Source organism: Misgurnus anguillicaudatus, chromosome 18 (assembly GCF_027580225.2).
Source record: "Misgurnus anguillicaudatus chromosome 18, ASM2758022v2, whole genome shotgun sequence".
Lineage (NCBI taxonomy): Eukaryota > Metazoa > Chordata > Actinopteri > Cypriniformes > Cobitidae > Misgurnus > Misgurnus anguillicaudatus.
In genome coordinates this window covers 142406-169204 of record NC_073354.2, presented here as the reverse complement: position 1 = coordinate 169204, position 26799 = coordinate 142406, and the positions used below count along the sequence as shown (strand labels likewise).

The following is a 26799-nucleotide window of genomic DNA, read 5'->3' as shown; positions in this document are numbered from 1 at the left end:
TTTTTTTGTGTTAAAATTCTTTAAAAATGACTGGAATAAAAACAACTAATTGTTTTTGTGAAGGATTTAGCTATTCTTATTGTGTATCTGCGCATGTAGCGAAAACTGAATAAATCCAACGTAATACGAATAAGCTGTTTTAAATCAAAAACCATTCCGGGTTGATATGCAGGTCGTGAGCGCTGAGCAGACGGATTTAGGAAATATTTCTGTTATTGTGCCAAAATTCAAAGTTTTGAAAGCATTTCAGTCGAGAATGTATGTTTTTTAAACAATAATCTGCAGTAGGTTCATAAAGATATCGCCTATTTAAACATTTCCTTCGCGCTTTGTGGCGCTGGGAGCTCCAGATAATCAGCGGGGGCTCCGCGCGTATACCGGACAACGGCGCCTCACCTCGGCCAGTCTTGCTGAAAATCTCCGCTGGCTGTGACGTCAATGTAGTGTTTAAACTGTGGATAAAATTCATTTCGGGTAAATTTAACGGGCAATCTTTAGCCTTATAAGTCTATAAGCAGTGTTTCTTTGTATAATTTGTTTGTAATTTGTAAATATTAATTACAATAAGGATTAATATGAACTGGGTTTGGACGTAACTTCAGCTTTAGGACCCAGGAGGTCTCATAATTAGGATGCATTCGTCGATTCGCATGCTGCGATTGGTGGTCCAGATGCAACTCATTTTGAGTGACAGAAAAACTGACCAATCATACTGTTCCTCTGAATGGGTGGGTTCTCTTATCACTAACTCTCATAGATATGTATCATGTATGTATCTCTATTATGACAAATTCTGCTCGCTCGCTCGCTTGGTTCGTGTTTTAAAGATAAATGTGACTCTAATGCGGTCTTTCTCGCTTTATTTAGTTTTGTGTTAATTATATCCACAAAGTATTCGAATAAATTGGTAATGTAAAACTATTCTCCGCTGTAAATTACTTGTGTGCTCAATTGCGACGCCCTGTGTTGAATTTTCCCACGGATAACATGAACCATTTCTGACTGAATTGTTAGACAAAGGCGTCTTACGGGAGTACAGTATCATTACTGAGGGGAAATATAACATTATTCATTTAATTCCACAAAAGGTGAGTATAATATTAAATGTATAAGTTGTCTTTTTAAAATGTTTAAGCTTTCAACATAATGTAAATTGAACATTTAATATTATTATTATTATTATTATTATTATTATTATTAATTTCGCGCCCTATTATCTAAATTGTGTGTTCATGAAGGCCTGTAACATACTGCAGCTTCCTGCAGGCAACGTGAAACATTGCTGAGGGAGAACTTTATTCACAACAAAAAGGTGAGGAATATTATTAAATAAATATATTGTACATATTATATTGTGTATATAGTGTATGTGTGTGTATATACACATGTGAGTAACTTGGTTAACAAATAAATATGTGACTGTATCGTGTGACAGAAAAAAAATGTAGGGAAAAGATTTGCCCTAATTATAAATATAGATTATATATCTTTTCAAACATTTTTGATATTATTTGTAATTCCAATGATAATTTATTATCAGTTTTCAATATTACTGCACATTTCAAACACACATAATAAGCCACAAACTCGGATGAACTCCATTGCACATCTCTTCCAGTTTTCTTTAAAACATTTTACACAAGTTTACTGTGTGGATTATTTCAATATTCAAGCTGTATACATTTATAAAGGTTTTAACACATAATTGCTGTTTAATGTCGCAGGATAATGATGAAGAGGTGGGACTTGAGCAGCTTGTGATGCCTGTATTTGTAAAGAATGGATCTTCTAGGAGTGGAAGCCCAAAGGATGCTGGAATTGTTATCGAGGCCTTAAAGGTGTTCCCAGGGCAGGCTTTATACTCATTGGATTGGATTGGATCTATGCATTGAATCTCCAGTATCCCAGGCATCTTTTCAGGTGTTTCAGAAACTTTTCTTGGAGCTGGATTCTTCAAAGTTTATGAACTGATTACAGTACAGTAAGTCTAAACTGCTGTCTGATTTTCTGGGTGTGAATCAATGTAACAGAACACAAACATGGAACTTTTCGTCGGGAAATGTGGATGGTTTTCTTTAAAGACTGTAAAATACTTTTTGAAGTTTACACTGTTACAAATACATCATTAAAATGAGATGCTTTACTGTTCTTTTGACTGCAATAAAATAAGAATTGATTCATCTTTGTCTGTCATTCTGAAATCAGATATAATACTCATTACTAATAAAAATATTAATGGATGATGTTAAATTAAAATAGTATAATTGAATAGTATTTATTGTATAGTGCTAGGTCTTTGTCCTGTATACCCAATATTTTGTTTACATTTAAATTAATTTCTAATTGCAAATTGCAGATTACCTTTTTGAATGGGTTACACTGTAAAAAAAAAACACAGAAAAAAACGAGCAAATGCATGGCAGCACAGGGTGCCAAACGTTTGCCATTTATGAAAATAACGGTAAAACCCCATGAACTGAAGTAACATGTTTACACAGCTACATGAAAAAAGAACATTGACCAAACAGTACTATAAAATAAAAAAAATGTAATCTGAAATAACATATTTTGTCTGTATAATTGCAAATACATGCATAGACCATTAAATGTAATGGCATTATTTGACTGTAAGTTAACGTAACATGTTTAAACCCTTTTTAATAAAATTAATGTTTTGACTGTAAACGTAAAAGGATGGTGTAACAGTTGTTTAACATGATTTGAATGTAGATATAAATGACATGTTGACACCATCACTTCATAAAGCATATTTTGAATGTAAACTGAAATCATGTTTTAATCATTATTTAACAGAGTTTGACCGTTATTTGAAATAACAAGTATTGACCGTTATTTGAAAAATGAACTGTGATGGACCATAATTTTGAAAGGCATGTGCAGCATTTTTATTTTGATTATGGCTTACAGATAATTTTATATGTAGTTCATGAAATGTATGTTATATGTCACACTAAAAGTCATTATAGAAAATAATTTGTATTTCCCCTCTTTATTTTTTTCTGTTACAATAGTTTCCATTGTAAATAACAACAATATTAAAAACTTTAAACAGTGTCACAGTACCATCATATGAACATTGCTTATATGCTTAAAATACAACATTGACAATTCAAAGTAATGTCATCATTGCATCTTCCACAAACTACACTTCGAACAGAACAATGGTCTCCAATTCAATCTCCATGTTGATGCCTTTAAATAAAAAAAGAGAAAATGGTTATATATCATCCATCACATTTCTATTTTAATTATGATGTCTGATCATGTTACTCTTTTTAGATGTTCTTACACTTCTTACATTAAAAATTTTGGTCCATTAAATATGTAATGCACTTACAAATTTTATGATGGTCCACGATAACTTACTTCTTCAGAGAGTTAAGTGATGTGACCTCAGCCACTGACAAGGCCAATGGTGCACTGCAAAAAAGCAGAAACAACGTAAATACAGTAACACTTGTTGATTACAATTTTATTTTCAATATTATATGCCAGCATATTTACCCAGTAGATTACCTCACAATGTCGCAGGAAATTTCACCTTTTGCTTTCTATGGTAGACATTTTTTGTGTGCGTTTCTTTCTGCACTGTTTTGATCTTTCTTGATAAATCCCGCCTTCACGCACGCCATTGGTCAAACTGCTTCTCAGTCATTGCCCTTGCCCAACAGCATCAGCCAAGACATAGCAGCAGCCTGTTATCTGCAGGTGGTACACAATGCTCCAAAACAGCGTAAAAATGCCTCGAGAAAAAATCCCTGGGTTTTTGTTTTGGTCGGGAAACTTACTCATTGACATGGTTAATAAGCTAAAACACGGAGCGGAGTTGGGTTCGCTGGAATATTTGCAGGCGTCAGTTTGTTTTCAAAATTCGTAAGTGACTTTGTTAAGTAGCTTTGTGTGTTAGGCAACATATTCTGCTGTATGGATGCAATATATAACACAATGACAAATCAAAACAATCATGGACCTCGATGTCAAGTCGTGAATGGTAAGTGTTTAAAAACATCTGTTGACGTATTATCCAACCTAATTTAAAGGTTAACTGGCAACAGTTGAATACAATTACAATAGTTAATCATCACATACGTTTTTAAATCTTATTGTTTGATGCAAGTTGCATTAAAAAGTACTAAATAGGTTTCTGAATTGTGTTGTTGTTGTTTTAGAACAATGCTTTCACAATCATTTAAGAAGACTCGTTTTCCTGGACAACGAATTTCATCTTATGAGGTGTGTTACCTTCCAACATATGGATGATTATGTATTTGTGCAAATTTTGTGATTGCTCTCTGAAGACAGTTAAGGGATATGTTAATCATCAAATCTTACACAGACATGAAGCAAATGTTCAATTTCCATGTTGCTTCCCAGAATGCAAATGTAAATTCTCAAAATACAATGCTCTCAAAGCTCATGTTTATCGGCATCACAAAAGACCACATACTCATTTTGATGAATCGATGGGCACGTTTGTTTGCAACAATAGAGTGTCAACAAAAATTTACAGACATGACCAACGTCCTTTCTCATCTCAGGTCACATTTAGCCAAGGGAGCACCTCTGGTGTGTTGTCCTTTTGAAAAATGTGACAAAAATTTCCGTTTAAGATCAAGTTTCACTGCCCATGTTTCACGAAAGCACAGGACTTCTACATTTGCACAATTACGGATTATGGATACTTTATCTGAGCAACCTTATTCAGCATTTTCTGATGTCACTGAGGATGAGGTTAATGAAAATAATTTCAAAGACTCACCGACTAAATGTAACACACATTCATTGTACATGAAAAATCTCTGCCTGTTTTATATGCAGCTGCAAGCCAAATACCTGGTGCCATCGTCAACCATTCAAATGATTGTGGAGGAAATCAGTGGTTTAAATTATATCTGTCATCAATACACACAGAAGTTGTTCAGTGAAATACTCAAGTCAAAAACAGCCCTCTCACAATGTGATATTGAATCTGTGGTGCAGACTTTGCAAGGCCAAGATTTACATTCTGCTTGTAATTCATTACTTTCCACAGAATACCAAAGAAGACAGTATTATCAGAAAAATTTTTCATACGTGCATCCACAAAGTATGTGTCTTGGTCGTGATGAGAACAGAAAACAACGTTATGCCCAGTATATTCCATTGAAGAACACTTTAAAAACCATGTTAAACGACCCAGTGGTGTGGGAGCAGTGTGCCAAACATCAGCATCTACACTCTTCTGTATTCTCTGACATCTGTGATGGCTCTGTATTCAAATCCAATGACTTGTTTAAGCAGCCAGAGATTACAATCCAACTTATCTTGTACCAGGATGCCTTTGAGATTGTGAATCCCCTTGGGTCAGCTAAAAAAAAACACAAAATGATTGGAGTGTATTTTACACTTGGCAACTTTGAGCCATTTTACAGATCATGCATTGATAACATTCAGTTATCACTTTTGTGTTATGAGCGAGACTTTAACTATTTTGGTCAAACCAAGATTTTTTCCAAGTTGGTGGCAGATGTCAAAGAGCTTGAAGAGCATGGATTTGTGACATCTTCAGGAGACATAGTACGCGCAACAATTGTGGCTATTATCGGGGATAATTTGGGGTCCCACTGCATCGGAGGTTACTCGCAGAACTTCAGTACTGCCAAGCATTGCTGTAGGTATTGCTTGGTATCTCGCAGTGAACTTCAGAATGTGTGTGTAGACTTTCCCAATCGCACAGTTGAGTCCTATAAGGCAGCAGTGGAAACTCTAAGGATGACCGAAGAAAATGTTGTAAATGGGTTGAAGTTTGACTCCATTTTCAACTCTCTCAAATATTTTCATGTTGCTCAGCCTGGCCTTCCTCCATGCCTTGGCCACGACTTGTTTGAAGGCGTTGTAGCTATCGATCTTGCCATTTTCTTGGAATACTTTGTAAAAAGGAAGTGGTTTTCATATACACAGCTGAACAGGAGACTTGCACAATTCAAATATCTGGATTCTGATGCTGCTTCTGCCCCTTCCCAGGTATGTGAAAAAGGCAGAAAGTTAGGTGGTCAAGCAGCTGAGAACTGGTGTCTCCTCAGATTTCCTCCTGTCATAATTGGAGACAGAGTAGAGTCACAAGATCCTGTATGGCAACTGACTGTTAAGTTGAAAGAACTGGTTGAGCTAGTGTGTGCTCCCAAGATTACCACTGCACAGATTGCATATCTCAATGTCTTAATACGAGAATATCTGGAAACCAGAAAGGAGCTGTTTCCTGGTCAAAATTTGAAACCAAAACACCATTACATACTTCACTATACGTCACTCATTTTGAGTCTTGGACCTTTAATTCGTTTATGGTCATTGAGATTTGAAAGCAAACATTCATACTTCAAAAGATGTATGAGAAGAACACAGAACTTCAAAAATGTATGCAAGACATTGGCACACAACCATCAACTTCTTCAAGCATATCTTCACTCACGGTCATTTTTTTCACCAAAGCTTAAAAGTGTTGACTTGGCCACATACTCTCCTCATTTGTACAGTGATGCTGTGTGCAAAGCTGTTGAGAAGAGCTTGCTTAATGAACCAGACTTTGTTTCAACACGGGTAGAATGCAAGGGTACCCTCTACAGGAAAGGAAACTTAATTTGCCTTAAATGTGAAGAGGAATATTTTATTTCACAATTTGGACAGATTGAGCTGATTTTCGTGAAAGATGATGATATGACTTTTCTTGTTACTCCTCGTCCCTCAATGTATTTGCATGATTATGGACTTTATGAGATTTTGCCTGCGACAAAGGAACTAATTTGTGTAAATGCTGAGGAATGTCTGGATTATTATCCCTTAAATGAGTACAGTTTTATGGGACTGAAGGTCATTACTCTGAAGCACAGCGTTGTTCATCTGTAAAAAGGATAAACTGTCCTTTCCCAACAGAAATGGATGCATTGTTGCATTTTATTGAGACTGTGTTCCCAAACCCTACTACTTCAAAGCTAGCCATAGAGGGTTTGAACAGCCTAGGTGTGGAGACCATAGATGACCTACAGTTTTTGAAAGATGATGATCTAGGTGGCTTTCTGAGACCAATTGAAGCAAGAAAACTAATAGCCCAAATCCCAAGTAAGTTTTCAAATCAATGGTTATTTTTACATATACACTAGTCAATATTTGAAGCGGATCAAAAAAGTTCATTAAGTTTTCCTAAAACAAGAACAGGTATTGGCTATTGGTTTTATGACAACTATTATGAAAGGTTTGATCCACTTTAAATGTTGATTATTGTACATGCATACAATTAGATGAAACGGAAAAAACAACACCCCAGGTCTCTTTCATTCTGTACTTTGTTAGCTGTACTCTTTACTTGTATTACAGTATAGTATGTCAATATGTTTCTTGTTTTTGCAGTATGGTTTTTAATTCAGTTTGTTGTTTATGAAAAATCACAACATCATGTCCCGCTGTATACAGTGAATGCATGCTGAAATTATTGTTGCGTGGCTACATAAAAGTTTAAGCATACGTGATGCATTGCGCGATCGATCTGACTCGCGTGAGAGAGAATAACTTCCTTATGCTTAACTCCAATAAGGCAGAGATTATTATTATTGAACAAAATATGTCAGATTACAAGTTGCCCATATATGATTGCACTGTGGTGCCGTTTTTTGGTACACACACCTGTAAAGTGCATGCGTGTGTGAAGAGGTTCTTTTTTAAGCTATATACTCTCCTGCAATTGAACGTGAATACGTTTACTACTTAAAAACATCAACGCTAAACATCATATCTAGTCAAACCGCATAACGACATCGCTACAGAAACAGTATGGGAAAAAAAAAGCGGAAGCTACGTTACCCTGGCTACATAAAAGTTTAAGCATACGTGATGCATTGCGCGATCGATCTGACTCGCGTGAGAGAGAATAACTTCCTTAAGCTAAACTCCAATAAGGCAGAGATTATTATTATTGAACAAAATATGTCAGATTACAAGTTGCCCATATATGATTGCACTGTGGTGCCGTTTTTTGGTACACACACCTGTAAAGTGCATGCGTGTGTGAAGAGGTTCTTTTTTAAGCTATATACTCTCCTGCAATTGAACGTGAATACGTTTACTACTTAAAAACATCAACGCTAAACATCATATCTAGTCAAACCGCATAACTACATCGCTACAGATACAGTATGGGATTAAAATCAGCGGAAGCTACGTTACCTTGTTTCATCGACGCTTGGTGTAACAGCAGTTGATGTTTTCGGTTCAGATGCTGAATGTAATGATAATGTAATGATCCCAAACTTTAGACATTCTCTCTCTGCCGTTTATGGACATATTCACTCCGCCATCGCGCCAACTAAATTCAAAATGTAACACGCGCTATGATGTGCTTCCTGAACATTGATCAACGGTCCGTGTGAATCAGATCTCGGCACGTGTAGTGCGCGTCATAGGAATTTAACGAGGCTTCGAGGCAGAATTTTTGCCTCGAGGAATTTTTTGAATCGAGTAAATCGAGTAACTCGATGAATCGTTTCAGCCCTGGTGTGTATGTATATATATATGTGTATATATGTATGTATAGATATGTGTGGATATATATAGATATATATGGATATATGTTTGTGTATATGTACATGTGTATACATATGAATGGCCCCTACGCTAATTGGGTTTTGTTTTTCTTTCTTTATGTCTCGTCCTTCTCTTCGAGGACAATGAGACAAACAGACCCAGTTCTGGTAAATGTGAAAGTCGGCACACCTCTGACCCACCGGCAGACCTTCAACGTGATGCCCAGCTGATGCATGACCAACAATCACCAGCAGAACCCGCTTAACCTCCGCCTAATCTCCTTAATCGTTTCAATGTACAGGGGTGTGATTCTTCCGGATAAATCCGGAATTCCGGCTTTTCCGACCTGAAAATGAGGCTTTCGTGAATCATGCAAATCCAATTTTTTGTGTGTGCGTGTGGGTGGGGGGTTGCAAGGCACCGTTATAAATAACCGCATATCACGATGGAACTTCATTCAAAGCAGAGCTCACCAAAGAGCTTGCAGTCAGATCTCCGGCGTGTGTTGTTGGCTGCGAATAAAAAAAACATGCGTTTGCCAACAAATAGTATGAGAGAAACACATCTTTCACTCTCAACCAAACTAACAAACTAGCCAATCAGAAGTAGAATGGGGAGGGGTCTTTGAGGTGCGGCTGAGGTCCAGCTACAGATGCCGCGCGGCCGTGGTGATGTCGTAACAAGTGTTGGACTTTAAGGCGTCCATCTGCATGTTCATAATTGGAGGAAAGACACAAATATCTAAATTGAATATTTATTGATCAGATATGAAAAAGTTTACAGCGCCGGGTTGTCTCAAGTCTTAACAGCAAGATTCGACCAACAACCAGCTCAGGACAAAAACATGGGTATTTATCGTCGTTCTTTCTTCAACATTCTCCTCCCCCAGATGGCTGTTTTCCTTATCAGATTCCATCACCACATACCTGTGGGGGGTTGCATAGCAAACAGACAGAAAGACATACACAGACCATTCTGTTCCCTGGGGCATTATGTCCTTATTTGGACATCTTTGTAACTTTGTAAAACATAATTATTCAACAACACAACAATACTCCATTGTTCATAAATTGGTTAAATGCATTCATTAGTTAAACATACTAATTTTCACTTTCTCTAAATGTAACATAGTTATAAAGCAAGCAACTTGTTTATTGAAACCATCTGTTCTGTGTGTTTTCCCTTCAGGGCTTTTTCTATAGCCCCCCTGGCTCCCACACACACATCAGCCACTTTGTGCCCTCGAGCATTTCATCCCTACATGTCAATGTCTTATTACAGGGCAATCTTCTACATTAGTCATGGGCACAAAGGCATAATCATTTATATATTTTAACACATTAATATTCATAGCAACATGTAATTTTATAAATCCAAACACCTCTACATGTAACAATCTGGAAATGAATGATTGCCAGTGAACTAATATCAAAAGCATGCACTTCTTTGTCTGTGTGTTTTCTCCTTAAAGCTTTGCTCTTATCTCGGCCATCACCAGCTGGAAATTCCTTCACTCAAGCTACCTCCCCCCAATAACCCTCCACACACAGACAGCTCTCTTGTACTCAGCACAGAAATCATTGTTTTAAAAATACACATGAATTAAGATTATAAACAGCACGACTAATAAAATAAAATCAAATCCCACAATTCCCTCTCTTGACCTCTGAAAGAGGTCACACATTTTCTTATTCCTCCTCATCCAGGTTCTGTAAGCCTAATAGGGGCATGCTACATGGGGGTGGATTGTTCTCTTTTTTCTCTATTGCAGATACTATTAATCTGTTGCACAGGGATCTAAGACAGGGAATGCAACAACATCCACAGGTCATCAGGATGGCCACGAATACACCAATGGACACTACTATGGAGGTTACTATTGCCCTCCACAATCTATCATACTGCAAAGGTGTATGACGTCGTTGAATTTTTTGTGTAATTCAATTCAATTCCCCCATATCCCTGTACACACTAATCTTGTGATGTAGTTTTGGACCTTTTGTCAATTTTCAGATTACCTCCATTGTTTATGCTAAATATTATGGTGATTATAATTGCAGTTATAACCCCTAGGGCCCACAGAACCTTCCAATTGCCATATAGCTTCATCTCTGTGGAAAAAATACACTTATGCCTATTGGCTTAATTAAAAAAAAAAAACACTGTTAAATTGAAACTTAATAACAGGTAAGAGTATAGCAAAAGAAGTAAAATGATGGAAAAACATACACTTATATGACGTTTACAATCACTTCTGTCAGGATCTCCACCTTATGGAAATCCAATTTATCTAACCCACACCCCATCCGGGGAGTGGATACACTTGTTATTCCTTTTTCCTCACACCCATCTCTCATACATTTGAGGCTGTTGGTAAAATTCTCATATGTTGGTAAATCAGTACAATTTTGTTTTGTTATTAAATGAAAAATCAATCTGCCGTCGTCCTCATGAGTAACTGCACATTCACCTGTGTGTTTGTTCTGTCTTACAACCTTTTGTGTTCCGTACTTGGTCTTGAATTGTACGGCTATACCTGCTCCGTAGGCACAATCTGTGCAGTGTGCTAAAGGTTCTGTTGCTGGGCTAGGAAAAAAATGTCACCTTTTTTATGCACAATTTTACAGAGTGTTTGTTGACTTTGTTGTTGGTGTTGTGTGAGTGTTACCACTGATATGTTACCACTGATGTTTCACTTCCTGTTTGTTCTCTCTTTATTCCAGCTGATTTACTTTCACTTTCACTTTCACTTTCAACACTCTCCCTCTCTTGGACCTGAGTCCTCAGGTCCACACCGATTTCTGTGAGAGACCTGCTGGGAGAATCACATGTAACACAAGAAGAGATGGAACCAGGTGTCGCCTTTGACCTGTAGCTGGACACAATGTTAGGTTTTTGCTTTTACTCTGGGTAGCCTGGACCGTCTCGGTTCGGCCCAGCACCGTCTGAACACCTTCACTTTTATTCAATCATCATTTGTAACAGCTTGGTCTTTGTCCCGGTGTCGTGTAGCCTGGCAGGAAAAATGTTTAATCATAGCAGTTAGTTTGTAAAAATAAACACTATGAGTTAGTGGCAGGATTGGATCCTACACCAAGGCGTTCCGTGGGCCTGGAAACTGTCGACCTGTAAGCAATTCAAAGGATGTGAAACCAGAAATCCTGTTAACAGAAGAGCGAATAGACATTAATGCAATTGGCAATGCGTCAAGCCATGTTATTTTTGTCTGTGCACAGATTTTGTCAAGTCAAGTTTTAATGTCAAAGTCAGGTTCATTATTTCAGCTTTGCTCTGGCATTGGGGTGATAAGCAGCCCCAAAACTATATGTCAATTCCAGTGCGTGTTTGTCAGTTTGTCAGATCTAACTTTGTCTTGGGAAACCATGGTTGGGGATATAAGTGGTTTATTAGGCAGTTGACAACAACCACTTCATTAGGTACCTTCACAGCCTGTATTATATGTCAGGCTTCGCTAGCATTTATTTATTATAGGCCGGCCTTTCCTGGTTTCTAACCCACCTATCTGCCATATGGCAGTTCCATATATACTGCACCAATCACTATGCAGAGTCACTATAAATAATCACCCTCTCTTCACCAGTGTAGTGCAAGGCTTTGATAACAGCTATCATTTCAGCTGTCTGTGCTGACTGCTTACCCTCCAATTTACCACTCACTCTAGTCACAAAATCACCCTCAACCTGGTCAACCACAGCAAACCCTGCCTTTAGCGTACCATCTGATGCTCTAAAACAAAGCCATCCATAAATAACGTGATTACCGGTGGGGGAGTTGTCAGTGGTACCGCGAACAAACCATCTCTCAATTTGTTTGCTTTTTTTTTTTTTTCAGTCAATGGTATGCAGTTATATGGCTCACCCTCAGTGATTAGATCTGCCATGTGAACACCTTCATGCACATATATGATGTCTGGGCTGGCAATTTCCTTAAATACAAAGTTTGTTACAATAATCAGTTATTTTTCTATTCTCACAGCTTTTCTTGTTTACCTTTTATAGTGTTCTATAGTGTTCTCTTTGTTTTTTATTTATTTTAATTTCCTTTCTGCCATAGCTGTTCTATGCCATTTATATTTGCTTTTTAGCTTAGTACCATCATTGGAGTTCTAACTTCCTCTTTAGATACCAAGTTCAATCATTCATTTCTTCCTGTCAGATTAATAGGAGTCTGATTTGATTTCAGAACAGGTAGTCACACCTAACAACAAAGTTCTTGATCAGCTTTTAAATTTGTCTAGCTGATTTTCTCATAAAGATTGTCTGTGTCCCTATTATATCAAGGTCTTTACTTAAACATTGAACGGCTGTTTTACTCTTTCCCCTTTTTCACTCAAAGGCTCATATGAAGATGAAAAAGTTCAGTGTCCAGTGAAGTGTTTTCCAGTTTCTCATGCCTCCAAGAACATTATTGTCTGTGTGAGTCTTTCTGGACTCCACTCAGTCTTTTTTCAGAACATTGTGCAGTGCCCCCATCACTGCTTCATATAATCCCATTCATGTAGGATGTGTCCACAGTCCAGTTTATGAGTTAATCCTCTCTTTGCAACTCCAACACTTTGATGTCACACACAGTTTTTCATTGTCTGTTTCTTGCCAGCTTTTATTCACTTTCTTGAATGTCAAAGGATCAGAGCTTTCAGCCTTTCAAAGTTTAAGTTAACCCATTGCAAAATATTGCCTTTCAATTTAAAATAAAATTTATCTTGTGACCACCTTCAATCATCAGATGAAGACTCCTCTTCATTTTGTAATAATTTATCTTTGTATAATTTATCTGTGTCATTCACCTTTTAATAATTTTCCTGTCCTTTTTATTTTTCTCTTTATTTCCACCTTTAATAACTTGGTCTCTACTTTTTTCTCTAATTTGTTGTTTTTTCTTTTCAAGGCTTTACTTCTGTCTTCCTGCTAGATTTAGCTTAATCTCACAATTCCCTCGAGCTATGGGAGCTGACCTTCCCCCTCCCTTTCTCTCTCTCTCTCTCTCTGTCTCTCCTTCTCCCTTTGAGCATTTCTTTGTCTGTTAATTATCTCCTCTTATCTTTCATTAGTTTATATTTTTATTTAATTGTATTTCTCCTCACACAATGCCACATCAAATGTTTCCTCATTTGAACTCCAATTATTTCATTTTCTAATTCTCCACACAACAATTGTTTAATCCTTATTTTTCCATTAATGTGACTGCCATAATCTTTTCTTTGCAATATAACACACCTTATATTTTACAATTATTTCTCATTTAACCACTTCACAACCTTATTGTTTTTATTTATCCAATTTATATATTCTCCAAATAATTACTTAGATTTCCAATGTGTCTTTAAAATAAAATTTCCTTATAATATTTTGTAGTGTTTTGTCAAATAGGATCAAATACCATCACCAACATCTGTCCTTTTTTGGACAAGCAATCTTTTCCTATTGAGCACAATTTTTTATTTTAATCAATCCTTTAAATGAATTATTTAATTTCTAGAAGTTTATATACTTCACTGTAATAACTAATATTTTTGGCTACAATACCTCAGAACCACAATGTCTTCAAATCTAATCTTTAATACCCAGCATTTGTAACTGTCTCTTATCCATAATCATATTCTTACTCTTATTCACATACTTTCAAACTTTATCCCCTTTTTTATAGTTTTAAACAATCTTCACTCCTGTAACACAACACCTCTCTGTCTCTCTACAGAGCAACAGAAGAAAGACACACCCACTGCTCACTCAGCAACCCCCACTCTTTCCATCTCATACATTCACACAATTTACAAGCGTTCAAAATTAAAAAAAAAAACACACAAAACGTCACTCTTATCTAACAAAAGGATATATACACCAGTAGTTTTCAGGACTTACACCCGCGCGACTACTGACCCGAGTATTAGCAAAACTTAAAACAATTAAAAAATATCCGGACACACCAATCCACTATTTACGGAACTTTCATCCGAGGGACTTTAACCCAAAAAAATAATAAATTTACGAGACTCTAACTCGATGGCCTTTAACCAAACTTATTACTTTATAATGTCTAATACATTAAGGGCCTTTAACCCAAACTAATACATTTATAATGTCTAATACATTAAGGGCCTCTAACCCAAACTAATAAATTTATAATGTCTAGTACATTAATGGACTCCAACCACAATTTTACCTTTATGGGATTTTCACCCAAGGGACCATTCAACCCTATTCTCTCTTTCTATTAACCTTATTTTTTTTTTTTTAAAAGTTTTTCAATCTGATCTTTTATTCAATTATTTATTACTTTCAGTTTGGATCTCCTTATCAACACAATTAATTTGGTATATGTCCAATAGCAGAATTTGATAAAACAGGCTTCTGCTTACCTTTGTTTTAGAAGACCGGTCTTTTTGTGTTGAAATGGAGCCCTCCCTTACTCAATCTTAAGCAATTCGAAACTTCTCTTAATCTTCTTTTCCCTCCAACAACGTCGGGGATCACCAATTGTTGGACTTTAAGGCGTCCATCTGCATGTTCATAATTGGAGGAAAGACACAAATATCTAAATTGAATATTTATTGATCAGATATGAAAAAGTTTACAGCGCCGGGTTGTCTCAAGTCTTAACAGCAAGATTCGACCAACAACAACCAGCTCAGGACAAAAACATGGGTATTTATCGTCGTTCTTTCTTCAACATTCTCCTCCCCCAGATGGCTGTTTTCCTTATCAGATTCCATCACCACATACCTGTGGGGGGTTGCATAGCAAACAGACAGAAAGACATACACAGACCATTCTGTTCCCTGGGGCATTATGTCCTTATTTGGACATCTTTGTAACTTTGTAAAACATAATTATTCAACAACACAACAATACTCCATTGTTCATAAATTGGTTAAATGCATTCATTAGTTAAACATACTAATTTTCACTTTCTCTAAATGTAACATAGTTATAAAGCAAGCAACTTGTTTATTGAAACCATCTGTTCTGTGTGTTTTCCCTTCAGGGCTTTTTCTATAGCCCCCCTGGCTCCCACACACACATCAGCCACTTTGTGCCCTCGAGCATTTCATCCCTACATGTCAATGTCTTATTACAGGGCAATCTTCTACATTAGTCATGGGCACAAAGGCATAATCATTTATATATTTTAACACATTAATATTCATAGCAACATGTAATTTTATAAATCCAAACACCTCTACATGTAACAATCTGGAAATGAATGATTGCCAGTGAACTAATATCAAAAGCATGCACTTCTTTGTCTGTGTGTTTTCTCCTTAAAGCTTTGCTCTTATCTCGGCCATCACCAGCTGGAAATTCCTTCACTCAAGCTACCTCCCCCCAATAACCCTCCACACACAGACAGCTCTCTTGTACTCAGCACAGAAATCATTGTTTTAAAAATACACATGAATTAAGATTATAAACAGCACGACTAATAAAATAAAATCAAATCCCACACAAGTTAATGTTGTCAGCAGGATGAAGAGTAAGTTTATGAAGCAGTAAGACAACCTAATTGATAAAGGACTTAAATCAGTGGCGCTGGGCATGGATAGAAGGAATAGGCAGAGACAAACAGCATTTTAGTAGTAAGAAAATTAAGAGAACCCGCCAGGTGTTTGCTGCTTTGACAAAACTGTCCGTTTCAAATCAGGCTATGCCAGTAATGTAAATATCAGATTTCTCGTCGAGGTGAAATGCTGTCTCGCAATATCAATATAAAGTTGCGTTTGGGTCAAAACGTTTGCTTGCATTATTATTCTGTAATCACTTACGTTAACGCACGCATATAAGTTACGCAAACCGATCCAACGTCATCCGGATGAACACACGCATACGTTTGCTCCTCTTAATGGTTTGTGAATCTGGCAGTAATGCTTGTGATTACAGAATAATATAATGACAAACACACACATTCATGGATCTGGTTTGCCTGTGTGTATGTGCGTGTGTGTGTGTGAAACGCGTAGATCGACGGTGCCAAAAGAACTATGCAAAAGACAAATGCACTTGACTGCCTTTCCAGAAAGTCATAACATTTGAATTAAGTAACAAATGTTGCTATCAATAATTAATCTGTAATAAATGCCCCCACTAATTATTCTATAAACATTAAACATATTTATGCTATGACCAATAGCAAATCCCATTTATCAAATTGTGTATGTGGCTTGTGTGCCTTATTATTACCATATGCAACCAAAGATTTTACTAAAAGGGCATTCATTTCTTTAGAAGAACATAAAAATCCTCATAGATCTAGTCACTTATTTTTACTCTCAAAATGCACCACATTGATGTATTTACTTTTAAAAGCACAAAAGGATTTTGTTCAGTCTGATGCAGTGGCAAGGCTACATAATGGTCAGGGTGGCACTTGCCCACGCATTGACGATTGGCCACTCAGATCGATCAACTTTGAGCCCAAATTATATTTCAACTGTATTTCATTTTATATGTGTGTGTGTGTGTGTGTGTGTGTGTGTGTGTGCGCACGTGCATGTTTGCATATGTATGTCACCACGCCATGGTAGGTGTGCCGTATATTTTCCTGCTTTTTTGTCTTTTGCCAATCACACCTATGAATGTATATATAAATATATCTCCCAAGGGTTTTTCCCTCCTATGACTTTTTTTACTTCCCCGGCTGAGCCTGGGGTTTTTTTTCTCCTAGGGGGTTTTTCAACCCGGGGAGGCAGCCCTCTTGGGCTTAACTTAGCACCCTCTTCTTTACGTTACATTAGCAATACGCACGCTTATAATGTTGATTCATAGCCGCATCAAATTTAGCTGCTTGTGCTATCGTGTATTATGTTGTGCTATCTGTCGTTTTTCTGTGCTTTCCACTGCTTCTATTAATGTAAAGCTGCTTTGAAACAATCACCAATTGTGAAAAGCGCTATATAAATAAAATTGAATTGAATTTAATTGAATTGAATTATGCCATGTAGATATTGTTTCCAATCTGCAAAACACTGCCAATGATTTGTGTGCTGCTGAATACACATTTGATGCATCAGGTTCACCTGCTCCTGGATGTTCAATTTCACCATCCAGCTCTTCAAGTGGAAGACGTGAGTAAAAAGCTTAAACAACATTAAACAATCCACAAACATTTTGAAAGCAAAACATGTAATTTGTCAATTCTTGGAATTCCTATACAGAGAATTTGCATTGTGAGCATGCCCAGCCTTTAGCATGCGCAGTTCACAGAGATGTGTGGGTGTGGTTGTGTGTAGAAATCTGCAGATATATTGTACACTAGTCAACATTTGAAGTGGATCTCCTTCCGGTTTCACGCTGAACAGATCGTGCATCGGAGCTCCGTCGAGTTCTTCATCTAAAAGCCTTTTTACTATCTTATTCCTATTTATATATTAAGTTATACCTAGGAATACTTTACCGTGAGGATAATTGAGCAGTACTACCACGTGAAACTATTTATCACTAATAACCACCCACCGTGTGAGCATATAGCCCGCTAGCCTCAACAAACGCTGCCGCCTGAAGCTAGCATTTTCCGATCTAATGGCGGATTCATCTGATATATGCTTTTCTGACCTGTCCTCGCCTGAGCGGGAAGCTGCGAAGGAGTTGATCGGTTTGAGCAGATCCAACGCGAGCTACAGCGCCCACTTCACCATGTCTCCGGACGTCCACAAGCGACCGAGGAATGCGACAAACGAGTGCTCCACGCGATGCAGCTTTACGGACCGTAAGCGAGTGAACGGAGACGCCATTGCCCAACATGAAAGCGATCGGGAAGCTGTGGAGGAGCCGCTGCCCGGCCTTCGCAGATTCAGCATGCCCAACATCACCCTGGACCCAGACGTTCGCAGGCGACTGAGGCGTACCACAACCAAACCCCCAACGCGATGCAGCTCCGCGGAGCGCGTTCGGGTAAACAAAGACGCCATCGCCCAGCATGAAAGCGGTAAGACTCCGCTTGTTATTGTAACATGTACTACTTGCTACATGTATAGTTTAGCTTCTGCCGTTAGCATAGATGGGTTTACATGCACTAAGTGTATTGAAGTATTAAGATTAACTGAGAAGGTTGCTGAACTAGAATCGCGCATCCGAACGCTAGTTGAGGATAGCAAAACCGCTAATGTTACTGTTGTAAATACTGTATCGAGCGAAAAGACTAATGGCTCGGTTCCGACATCAGATGCTAATGTAAACATTACAAACAATGTATCGAGCGCACATAGTGTTCCGACATCAGATGCTAATGTAAACATTATAAATACTGTATCGAGCGCGCATAGTGTTTATCATAATACACATGGCTCGGTTCCGACATCAGAGTCAAGTCGGCGGTCTAACTGGGTGACTGTCAGGCGGCATAGTCATATACGGCGTCCATCTAAGACCCATAACGTTACGGTACTTTCTAACAGATTCGATCCCCTAAGGAATACACTAGCTGAAACACCTGTTAAAAGTGCCCTGGTCATTGGAGATTCTATACTCAGGAACACTAACATTGAGGCACCAAACACCCTAGTCGACTGTATACCGGGAGCCAGAACGTCTGACATTAGATCCAAACTTAAAGTGCTGGCTAATGCTAAACGGAAGTTTTCTAAGATTGTTATTCACGCCGGAACAAATGACACCAGACTCCGACAGTCGGAAATCACCAAAGATAATATTAAGGAGATGTGTGAAATTGCAAAAACAATGTCAGACAATGTAATATGCTCTGGTCCCCTCCCCGCCTACCGGGGAGATGAAACACATAGTAGATTAGTGTCTCTCAATGGCTGGATGTCAAAGTGGTGCCCTCAGCATAATGTAGGGTTTATAGACAATTGGAAGCATTTCTGGGGTAGACCATTTCTCCTAACCCGAGATGGCCTTCATCCGACATCAGAAGGAAGTGCTATACTCACCAGAAATCTGATTAATATTCTTAATTCTGATATAGTATGACTATCCAGGGCCCAGGTCAGGAAACAGACGGATCAGCTTAACTGTCCGTCTGTTAGCTGGCATGATATGTCTAGATCACAGATATCCCAGAACTTCGAGTCGATCTTACCAGAATATCAACACATTTCAACTGTATCTGTTCCCCGAACAAGCAAATACAGAGCACCGCTTGCCACATCACGTACAAATTTGACCAACATAAAATTAGAAAACAATACATTACAAGATGAACCTCGAATGTTAAAATTCGGCCTTCTTAACATTAGATCGCTTACCAATAAAGAACCTAGTGTTAATGAATTAATTAATGACCAAACCTTAGATGCACTCTGTTTAACAGAAACCTGGCTTAAAGCAGACGACTACATTAGTTTAAACGAATCCACCCCACAAGACTATTATTATAAACAAGAACCTAGGTTAAAGGGGAGAGGGGGTGGTGTAGCTACAATATACAACAAAATTTTTAAAGTAAACCAAAAATCTGAACTAAAATTTAAATCATTTGAACTAATGTTGTTAAATATGGAAATAACTGATCGTAACCACAAACAGCTCTCTTTTGCCTTAGCTACAATCTATAGACCTCCGGGCCACCATGCAGATTTCCTTAAAGAAATAGCAGATTTTCTGTCTGAGCTTGTAGTCACTGTAGATAAAGCTCTTATCGTTGGTGATTTTAATATTCATGTGGATAACCATAAAGATGCATTAGGACGTGCGTTTATGGATGTTCTAAATTCTCTCAATATTAGACAAAACGTGACAGGGCCAACGCATACTCGTAAGCACACATTAGACTTAATTCTGTCACTCGGGCTTAATATTAATGACATCAAAATATCACCTCAGAGTGATGCAGTTTCTGACCATTACCTTGTGTCATACACTGTACTTCTAGATAGGATCACTCAATCCACAACATGCTACAGATTAGCCAGAACAATAATTTCCACCACTAAAGATAGCTTTATTAGCACTCTTCCAGACCTGTCCCAAATTAAACATGCAGATAACTGTGATGATCTAGATATTGTAATAGAAAACCTAAACAATGTCTGTTCTAACACATTGGATGCCGTTGCTCCCATTCGAAAAAAGAGAATCAAAGAAAAACCGCCAGCTCCATGGTATGATCATCACACCGCAGCTCTTAAAAAGGCAACTAGGAAAATGGAAAGAAATTATAGAAGCACAAAATTAGAAGTATGGCGTGCAGCATGGAAAGATAGTGTTAAACACTACAGACAGGCTATTAAAACCGCCAGATCTACCTATCTTAGCAAGCTTATAAATGAGAATCATAATAACCCTCGTTTCCTCTTTAGCACCGTTGCAAAACTGACTAGAAACAAAGAACAAACAGAAACCAATAGTAAACTCCAACACAATAGTAACGACTTCATGAACTTCTTTTCTAACAAAATTACGGCTATAAGGGAAAACATCGTAGCTACACAGGCAGCCACCACTCTACCCGTTAGTTCACTTAACACTAGACTACCACACGAACATCTTGATTCATTTAAACCTACTACAATAGAAGAGCTCTCTAAACTAGTAACGTCATCCAAATCATCGTCCTGTATATTAGACCCCGTTCCCACAAAACTACTTAAAGAGGTATTTCCTGTAGTGTCAACCCCGGTTCTAAATATCTTTAACTCATCGCTAGAAATAGGATACGTTCCAACATCTTTCAAACTAGCAGTTATTAAACCGCTGATTAAAAAACCACAGCTTGATCAGGGAGAGCTTAATAACTTTAGACCAATCTCAAATCTCCCTTTTCTTTCGAAAATATTAGAAAAGGTAGTGGCAAGCCAGTTACGCACATTTTTGACAAATAATAGTACATATGAAAAGTTCCAATCAGGATTCAGGCCCCACCATAGCACAGAGACAGCGTTGCTTAGAGTTACAAATGACCTCCTATTAACATCCGATCGTGGTGAAATCTCAATTCTTATATTATTAGACCTTAGTGCAGCCTTTGACACAATAGATCATACAATCTTACTCAATAGACTAGAAAACTATGTTGGTATCAGTGGTCAGGCGCTAGCATGGTTTAGGTCGTATCTAACCAATCGCTATCACTTTGTTTATGTAAACGAGGAAGAGTCATATCACTCCCTGGTTAAATACGGTGTACCGCAGGGATCGGTTTTAGGTCCTATCCTGTTCTCGTTATACATGTTACCTCTAGGAGACATTATCAGGAAACATAACATAAGTTTTCACTGCTATGCGGATGATACCCAGCTTTACATCTCCTCACATCCCAGCGAAACACACACGTTTTCTAAGCTAACAGACTGCCTTAGAGATGTTAGTGACTGGATGGCACATAACTTTCTTAAGCTGAACTCCAATAAGACAGAGATACTTATTATTGAACCGAATCGCTACAAACATAATATGTCAGATTACACGTTGCACATAGATGGCTGCACTGTGGTGCCATCTTCCACGGTAAGGAACTTAGGTGTGATGTTCGACAGCAACTTATCCTTCGATAGTCATATCGCCAACGTCTGCCGTACAGCTTTCTTCCACCTTAGAAATATCTCGAAAATACGCCATATACTGTCTACATCTGACGCAGAGAAGCTTATCCATGCTTTTATGACCTCTAGAATAGACTATTGTAACTCGCTACTCGGGGGATGCCATGCAAATCAAGTAAACAAGCTTCAGCTAGTTCAAAACGCTTCCGCAAGGGTACTTACTCGATCTAAAAAGTACGACCACATAAGCCCAATTCTGGCATCTTTACACTGGCTACCAGTTAAATATCGCATACAATTTAAAATATCACTACTCACCTACAAAGCTTTAAAGGGCCTAGCACCCTCATACCTTAGAGAATTACTATCAGAATACAATCCGTCACGCACACTACGGTCACAAAATTCTGGTCTCTTGATTATCCCTAGACTATCAAAAGTGTCTAAAAGTGGAAGGTCATTTTCCTACTTAGCCCCTAAGCTCTGGAATGATTTACCAACCGATGTCCGAGAATCAGACACAGTCGATAATTTTAAATCTAGACTTAAAACTTTTCTCTTCAACAAAGCATTCGCATAATTTGTCTAGTAAAAGTACTTAACTCGAAATAGTTATTTGTACCGAACAAAGCACTCGCGGTCATAAAACAGACCAACCAAATAAATAAATAAAAACCTTATCTTAACGTATAGTCGGATTGCGATTTTGGAACTTTCGTGTTCTTGTGAATAGTATGCCATACAAACCCGTTTGCCACTGAACCTGCATTAACGACGACAGTGGGGCATCCGGCCTTAGTCAAACGGGTTGGCACGTACGGTTGGGTTGGGCTTTTGGCGCTTTCTTTATATTGCGAATACTATGCCATACAGACCCGTTTGCCACTGAACCTGCATTAACGACGACAGTGGGGCTTCCAGCCTTAGTCAAACGGGTTGGCACGTATGGTCGGGTTGCGATTTTGGCGCTTTTTTGTGTCTTGTGAATAGTATGCCATACAGACCCGTTTGCCACTGAACCTGCATTAACGACGACAGTGGGGCCTCCAGCCTTAGTCAAACGGGTTGGCACGTATGGTCAGGTTGCGATGTTGGCGTTTTCTCATGATCTTGTAAATAGCATGCAATATAGACCCGTTTGCCACTGAACCTGCATTAACGACGACAGTGGGGTTACAGGCCTTAGTCAAACGGGTCGACAGGTTTCATTTTCTCTTTCTCTTAAAAATCAGAAGGTGACCCTTAGTTACCATATATACCGTCGCAGTGGGCCCCCAATTTGCAAAATCCTCAACTGTGGATAATATAATTATGCCGCAATAGTTAGTCTGTCTGAAACTAAGCTGATTAAACCACATCACTGTGTGACACTTGCATTACATGTGAACGGCCCCTACGCTAATATGATTTTGTTTTTCTCTCCCTGTCCTGTCCTCGACCCTGAGGACAATGGGACAAACAGACCCAGTTCCGGTAGATGTGAAAGTCGACTCACCTCTGATCTACTGGTCGTCCATCACTGTGATGCCCAGCTGATGCCTGACCAACGACCACCGGCAGAACCCGCTTAAACCCCGCTTAATCCCCGCTTAATCTCCTTATCCGTTTATATGTGTTTATATACATATATATCTCCCAAGGGTTTTTCCCTCCTAGGACTTTTTATTTTTTATTTCCTCGGCTCAACAACCCGGGGTTTTTGTTTTTTTTCTCCTAGGGGGTTTTTTACCCCGGGGAGGTAGCCTGCTTGGGCTTAATTTAGCTTCTTCTCCTAGACGTTACATTAGTAATACGCTCGTTCATAATGTCGAGTCATAGCCTCAGCAAATTTGACAGCTTATGCTATTGTGTATTATGTTGTGCTATCTGTCATTTTTCTGTGCTTTTACTGCTTCTATTAATGTAAAGCTGCTTTGAAACAATTGAGTATTGTGAAAAGCGCTATATAAATAAAATTGAATTGAATTGAATAGTAGTTTGATAAAGAACAAACTGTGATGGCACGGGGCCTCAAAACATTGATTTTGAAAATTGCATATCTTGTGATCCGTACATGTGCCACTGTGGTGACTCTGTGGTGCATGAATAGCCAAAATATCATCCAGTTGTGTGTCATCCGCAGCTTATGCCAGCAGAGAGTGAATACGGCTGTGCGTTGTTCAAAGCAACTACAGGGCAGTGCAGCAAATCACCAGCAACATGTTAAATGTGCCATTTTATGCTAGTGACTTGTTGCACTGTGGTCCTGCGGTCCCTGTGAACAATGCACAACAGTGTCCCCTCCTCTCTGACAATAATACACTGTGGACATAAAACAAGTCTGTGCACCACTTGCATATTCACACACGTGCATATTCTATAATGTGGCACATTAACAAACCCACAGTGGGTTTGGCAATTTTGCATTAAAAACATTAAAGCTGCATTAAAAGTTCATCCTATAACCTGTGGACAGGTTTATCTTCTAGGTGACAGTAGCTGTGAAACTTCATTCTATGATCATGACTGGCATTATAGTTTTGATGTTCCATGGCAAAAAATGCCAGCAAGTTTTATGGAAAAGTTGCAAAATGGCGAAAGGCCAAGTTGCTCTGAGAGAAGACAGTTGGTCCGCGTTGTTTCTTCTGAGATCCTGGAAGTCAGCAAATGTCCAACAAAAAAACATGTATCAGAAATAGCCCGACAGATGGTGATTACATACCCAAACTCTTTTAGAGATGAAATTAATTCCCAGGTTGTAGGAAGTGGATATGATTCTCTCCTCAAACAACTGGTGTGTAGAATTGACAATTGTAAAAGAGCAAAAGCTATTAGTACACCACTTTGTGGTACTCTAGAAGTATCAGCAAACAAACGAAAGTCAGTGTATGGTTGTATAAATTCTGATCCACAAATGCCAGTTGGAGAAACATCTGAATTGCAGCAGGAAAAAAAAGAGAAGTTGCTAGTAATGTTTCAAAATAACGAAAGTGATGTAAAGACAATCTATGACTTAATGACTTCTACTTACACCTCTCAAAGAAATGACATCCAATCTGGAATAGAAACCAATGATTTACTTGATGCGTGGCCATATCTTTTTCAGCCAGCAGGAATGAAAGCACACTTTAAAGAGCTCACTGGCATTGACATAAACAACAGCTTTGAAGAATCTGCTTCCAGTAAGTTCAGAAGAATTTTGGAGTACTTTCAATTTCAGTGCACAGAAAGAGCAAGCAGAGCAGGGAGAATCCTCACAAAGTATAGAGCTGGAGGGGATCATCTTTGTGGGGCAGTGATGTTGCTGCTAACTCATTTCAAAAATGACCACGACCACTTTCTTGTGATGGTAGAAGACACCTGTGTTCCTAGTGATATATGCTCAGAAAAGCTTCCAGCAACACCATGTATAGTAGTGTGTGGTGGGTATTATTTTCTATGATCTTGCACCACAGTAATTGTTTCGGGTGACCAGGACCCACAATCTGTTAAATATTATGTCTTAACTGATTTTTGTGCTTGTTCAAAGGAGAGAACCCTCTGACAGCCATTGTGTACATGGTAGCAGTAGACCAGATGATTGTAAATGACCATCTCTTGAGTTTTACAGAAGCCCTGTATCTGATGTTCTCTCTTTACTATATATTGAACATCAGTTACCCTGTAGAACTGGGAGCCACACTAGAATTCTTGCAAAGGTAATTCATCGGATGCATTCCTTTTGGTTAAGAAGGTTACAACAATTATTTAAGGTTATTGTTTGTGTTGTTTTGTTTTAAAGGTGCATCTTTAGAATAAATCCTCATAAAGGTACCAAGGTGGAAAAGAGAGAGAAAAAGAGAGCGTACTCTGTCAACCCCAGAGTATTGAATCTGACGTCAAAAATTGCTGCATTTGACTGGGGAGAGTAACGGGTATAGAAGCTTTATTGTCTTGTATAGTAGTGGTAGACTTCATTTTCTGTGTTTATCATTCATCGATGGTAAAGTGCACCAAATACAATTTTTATGATTAACTCCAATAAATGTGATGTAATTGTCTGAGAGTATTTGGTTAAGGCTTGGTGCTGTTTCTGCCCTTCTTTTGGTTTGTGTTTTAATTATAACTTTGTGTCCCCACAGATGTGGTCTTTCAGAAGATTGACATTTCTCTGAATAACAGGACAGACAGACTTTTTGTACATCAGTGCAGTGCTTTGTTCCTTATATTATTTTTATAACCTTGTGATGTGATTGGGATTGTCAGAATACAGGCCCAGTGTTTTGTTTGTTTGTAAATTGAACAAATTTGTGTTCTAAAACATGCCTTATCCATTTTTACCCATTTGACATTTTTGGGATAATCAGAATCCAGGTCGGCGACGACTTTTTTTTTTAATTGAAGAAATTTGTGTTCTAAAACATGCCTTATCCATTTTTACCCATGTGACATGTTCGGGATAATCAGAATCCAGGTCGACGACTTCTTTTTTTTTTTATTGAACAAATTTGTGTTCTAAAACATGACATTTGCTGGAAGTGTTATTTCCATTCCATTTTGAAGGCTTGCTATATAATAAAAAGCTAAAGTTGTTAACAGCAATACTCTGGATCCCATCATTTATTGTATAACATTTTACAAAAGTGCTAGCTGTTTTTGGTGTATTTTGTAAATATGCAGTACAATTTCTGTTTCAAGTATTTTTCATTAGTTTTTAGCATTACATCTGTCACACAGTATGCCAAGATGTCACGGTACATTTTGTTTTAAAAATATTATGGCATGAAAACATGTAAGCCCGGATTTGCTAA

The 26799-nt window shown here is 38.1% G+C and overlaps 1 protein-coding gene and 2 long non-coding RNA genes across 4 annotated transcripts; 1 reads left to right on the top strand and 2 right to left on the bottom strand.

The window, feature by feature from the left end:
- Nucleotides 1-2390: 2390 nt before the first annotated feature.
- Nucleotides 2391-3674, bottom strand: LOC141350382 (uncharacterized). The gene is made up of 3 exons (XR_012358481.1): nucleotides 3538-3674; nucleotides 3359-3441; nucleotides 2391-3213 (listed from the first exon to the last, which is right to left on the bottom strand). It is a non-coding gene; the product is annotated as an uncharacterized lncRNA (long non-coding RNA).
- On the top strand, nucleotides 3556-26590 carry LOC141349101 (uncharacterized). 2 transcript variants are annotated; one of them, XM_073855462.1, is made up of 8 exons: nucleotides 3556-4012; nucleotides 4191-4254; nucleotides 6931-7116; nucleotides 17534-17656; nucleotides 24499-25431; nucleotides 25539-25707; nucleotides 25791-25923; nucleotides 26131-26590. In XM_073855462.1, the coding sequence occupies exons 3-7, from the start codon at nucleotides 6933-6935 to the stop codon at nucleotides 25918-25920; spliced, it is 1539 nt and encodes a 512-aa protein (XP_073711563.1). In that variant the 5' UTR covers nucleotides 3556-4012; nucleotides 4191-4254; nucleotides 6931-6932; the 3' UTR covers nucleotides 25921-25923; nucleotides 26131-26590. The 2 variants fall into 2 exon arrangements, 1 of the variants encoding a protein (XP_073711563.1); XR_012358480.1 differs by lacking the exons at nucleotides 3556-4012; nucleotides 4191-4254 and having other exon boundaries at nucleotides 4266-7116.
- On the bottom strand, nucleotides 9315-16048 carry LOC141350383 (uncharacterized). The gene is made up of 2 exons (XR_012358482.1): nucleotides 14667-16048; nucleotides 9315-14620 (listed from the first exon to the last, which is right to left on the bottom strand). It is a non-coding gene; the product is annotated as an uncharacterized lncRNA (long non-coding RNA).
- Nucleotides 26591-26799: the final 209 nt, after the last annotated feature.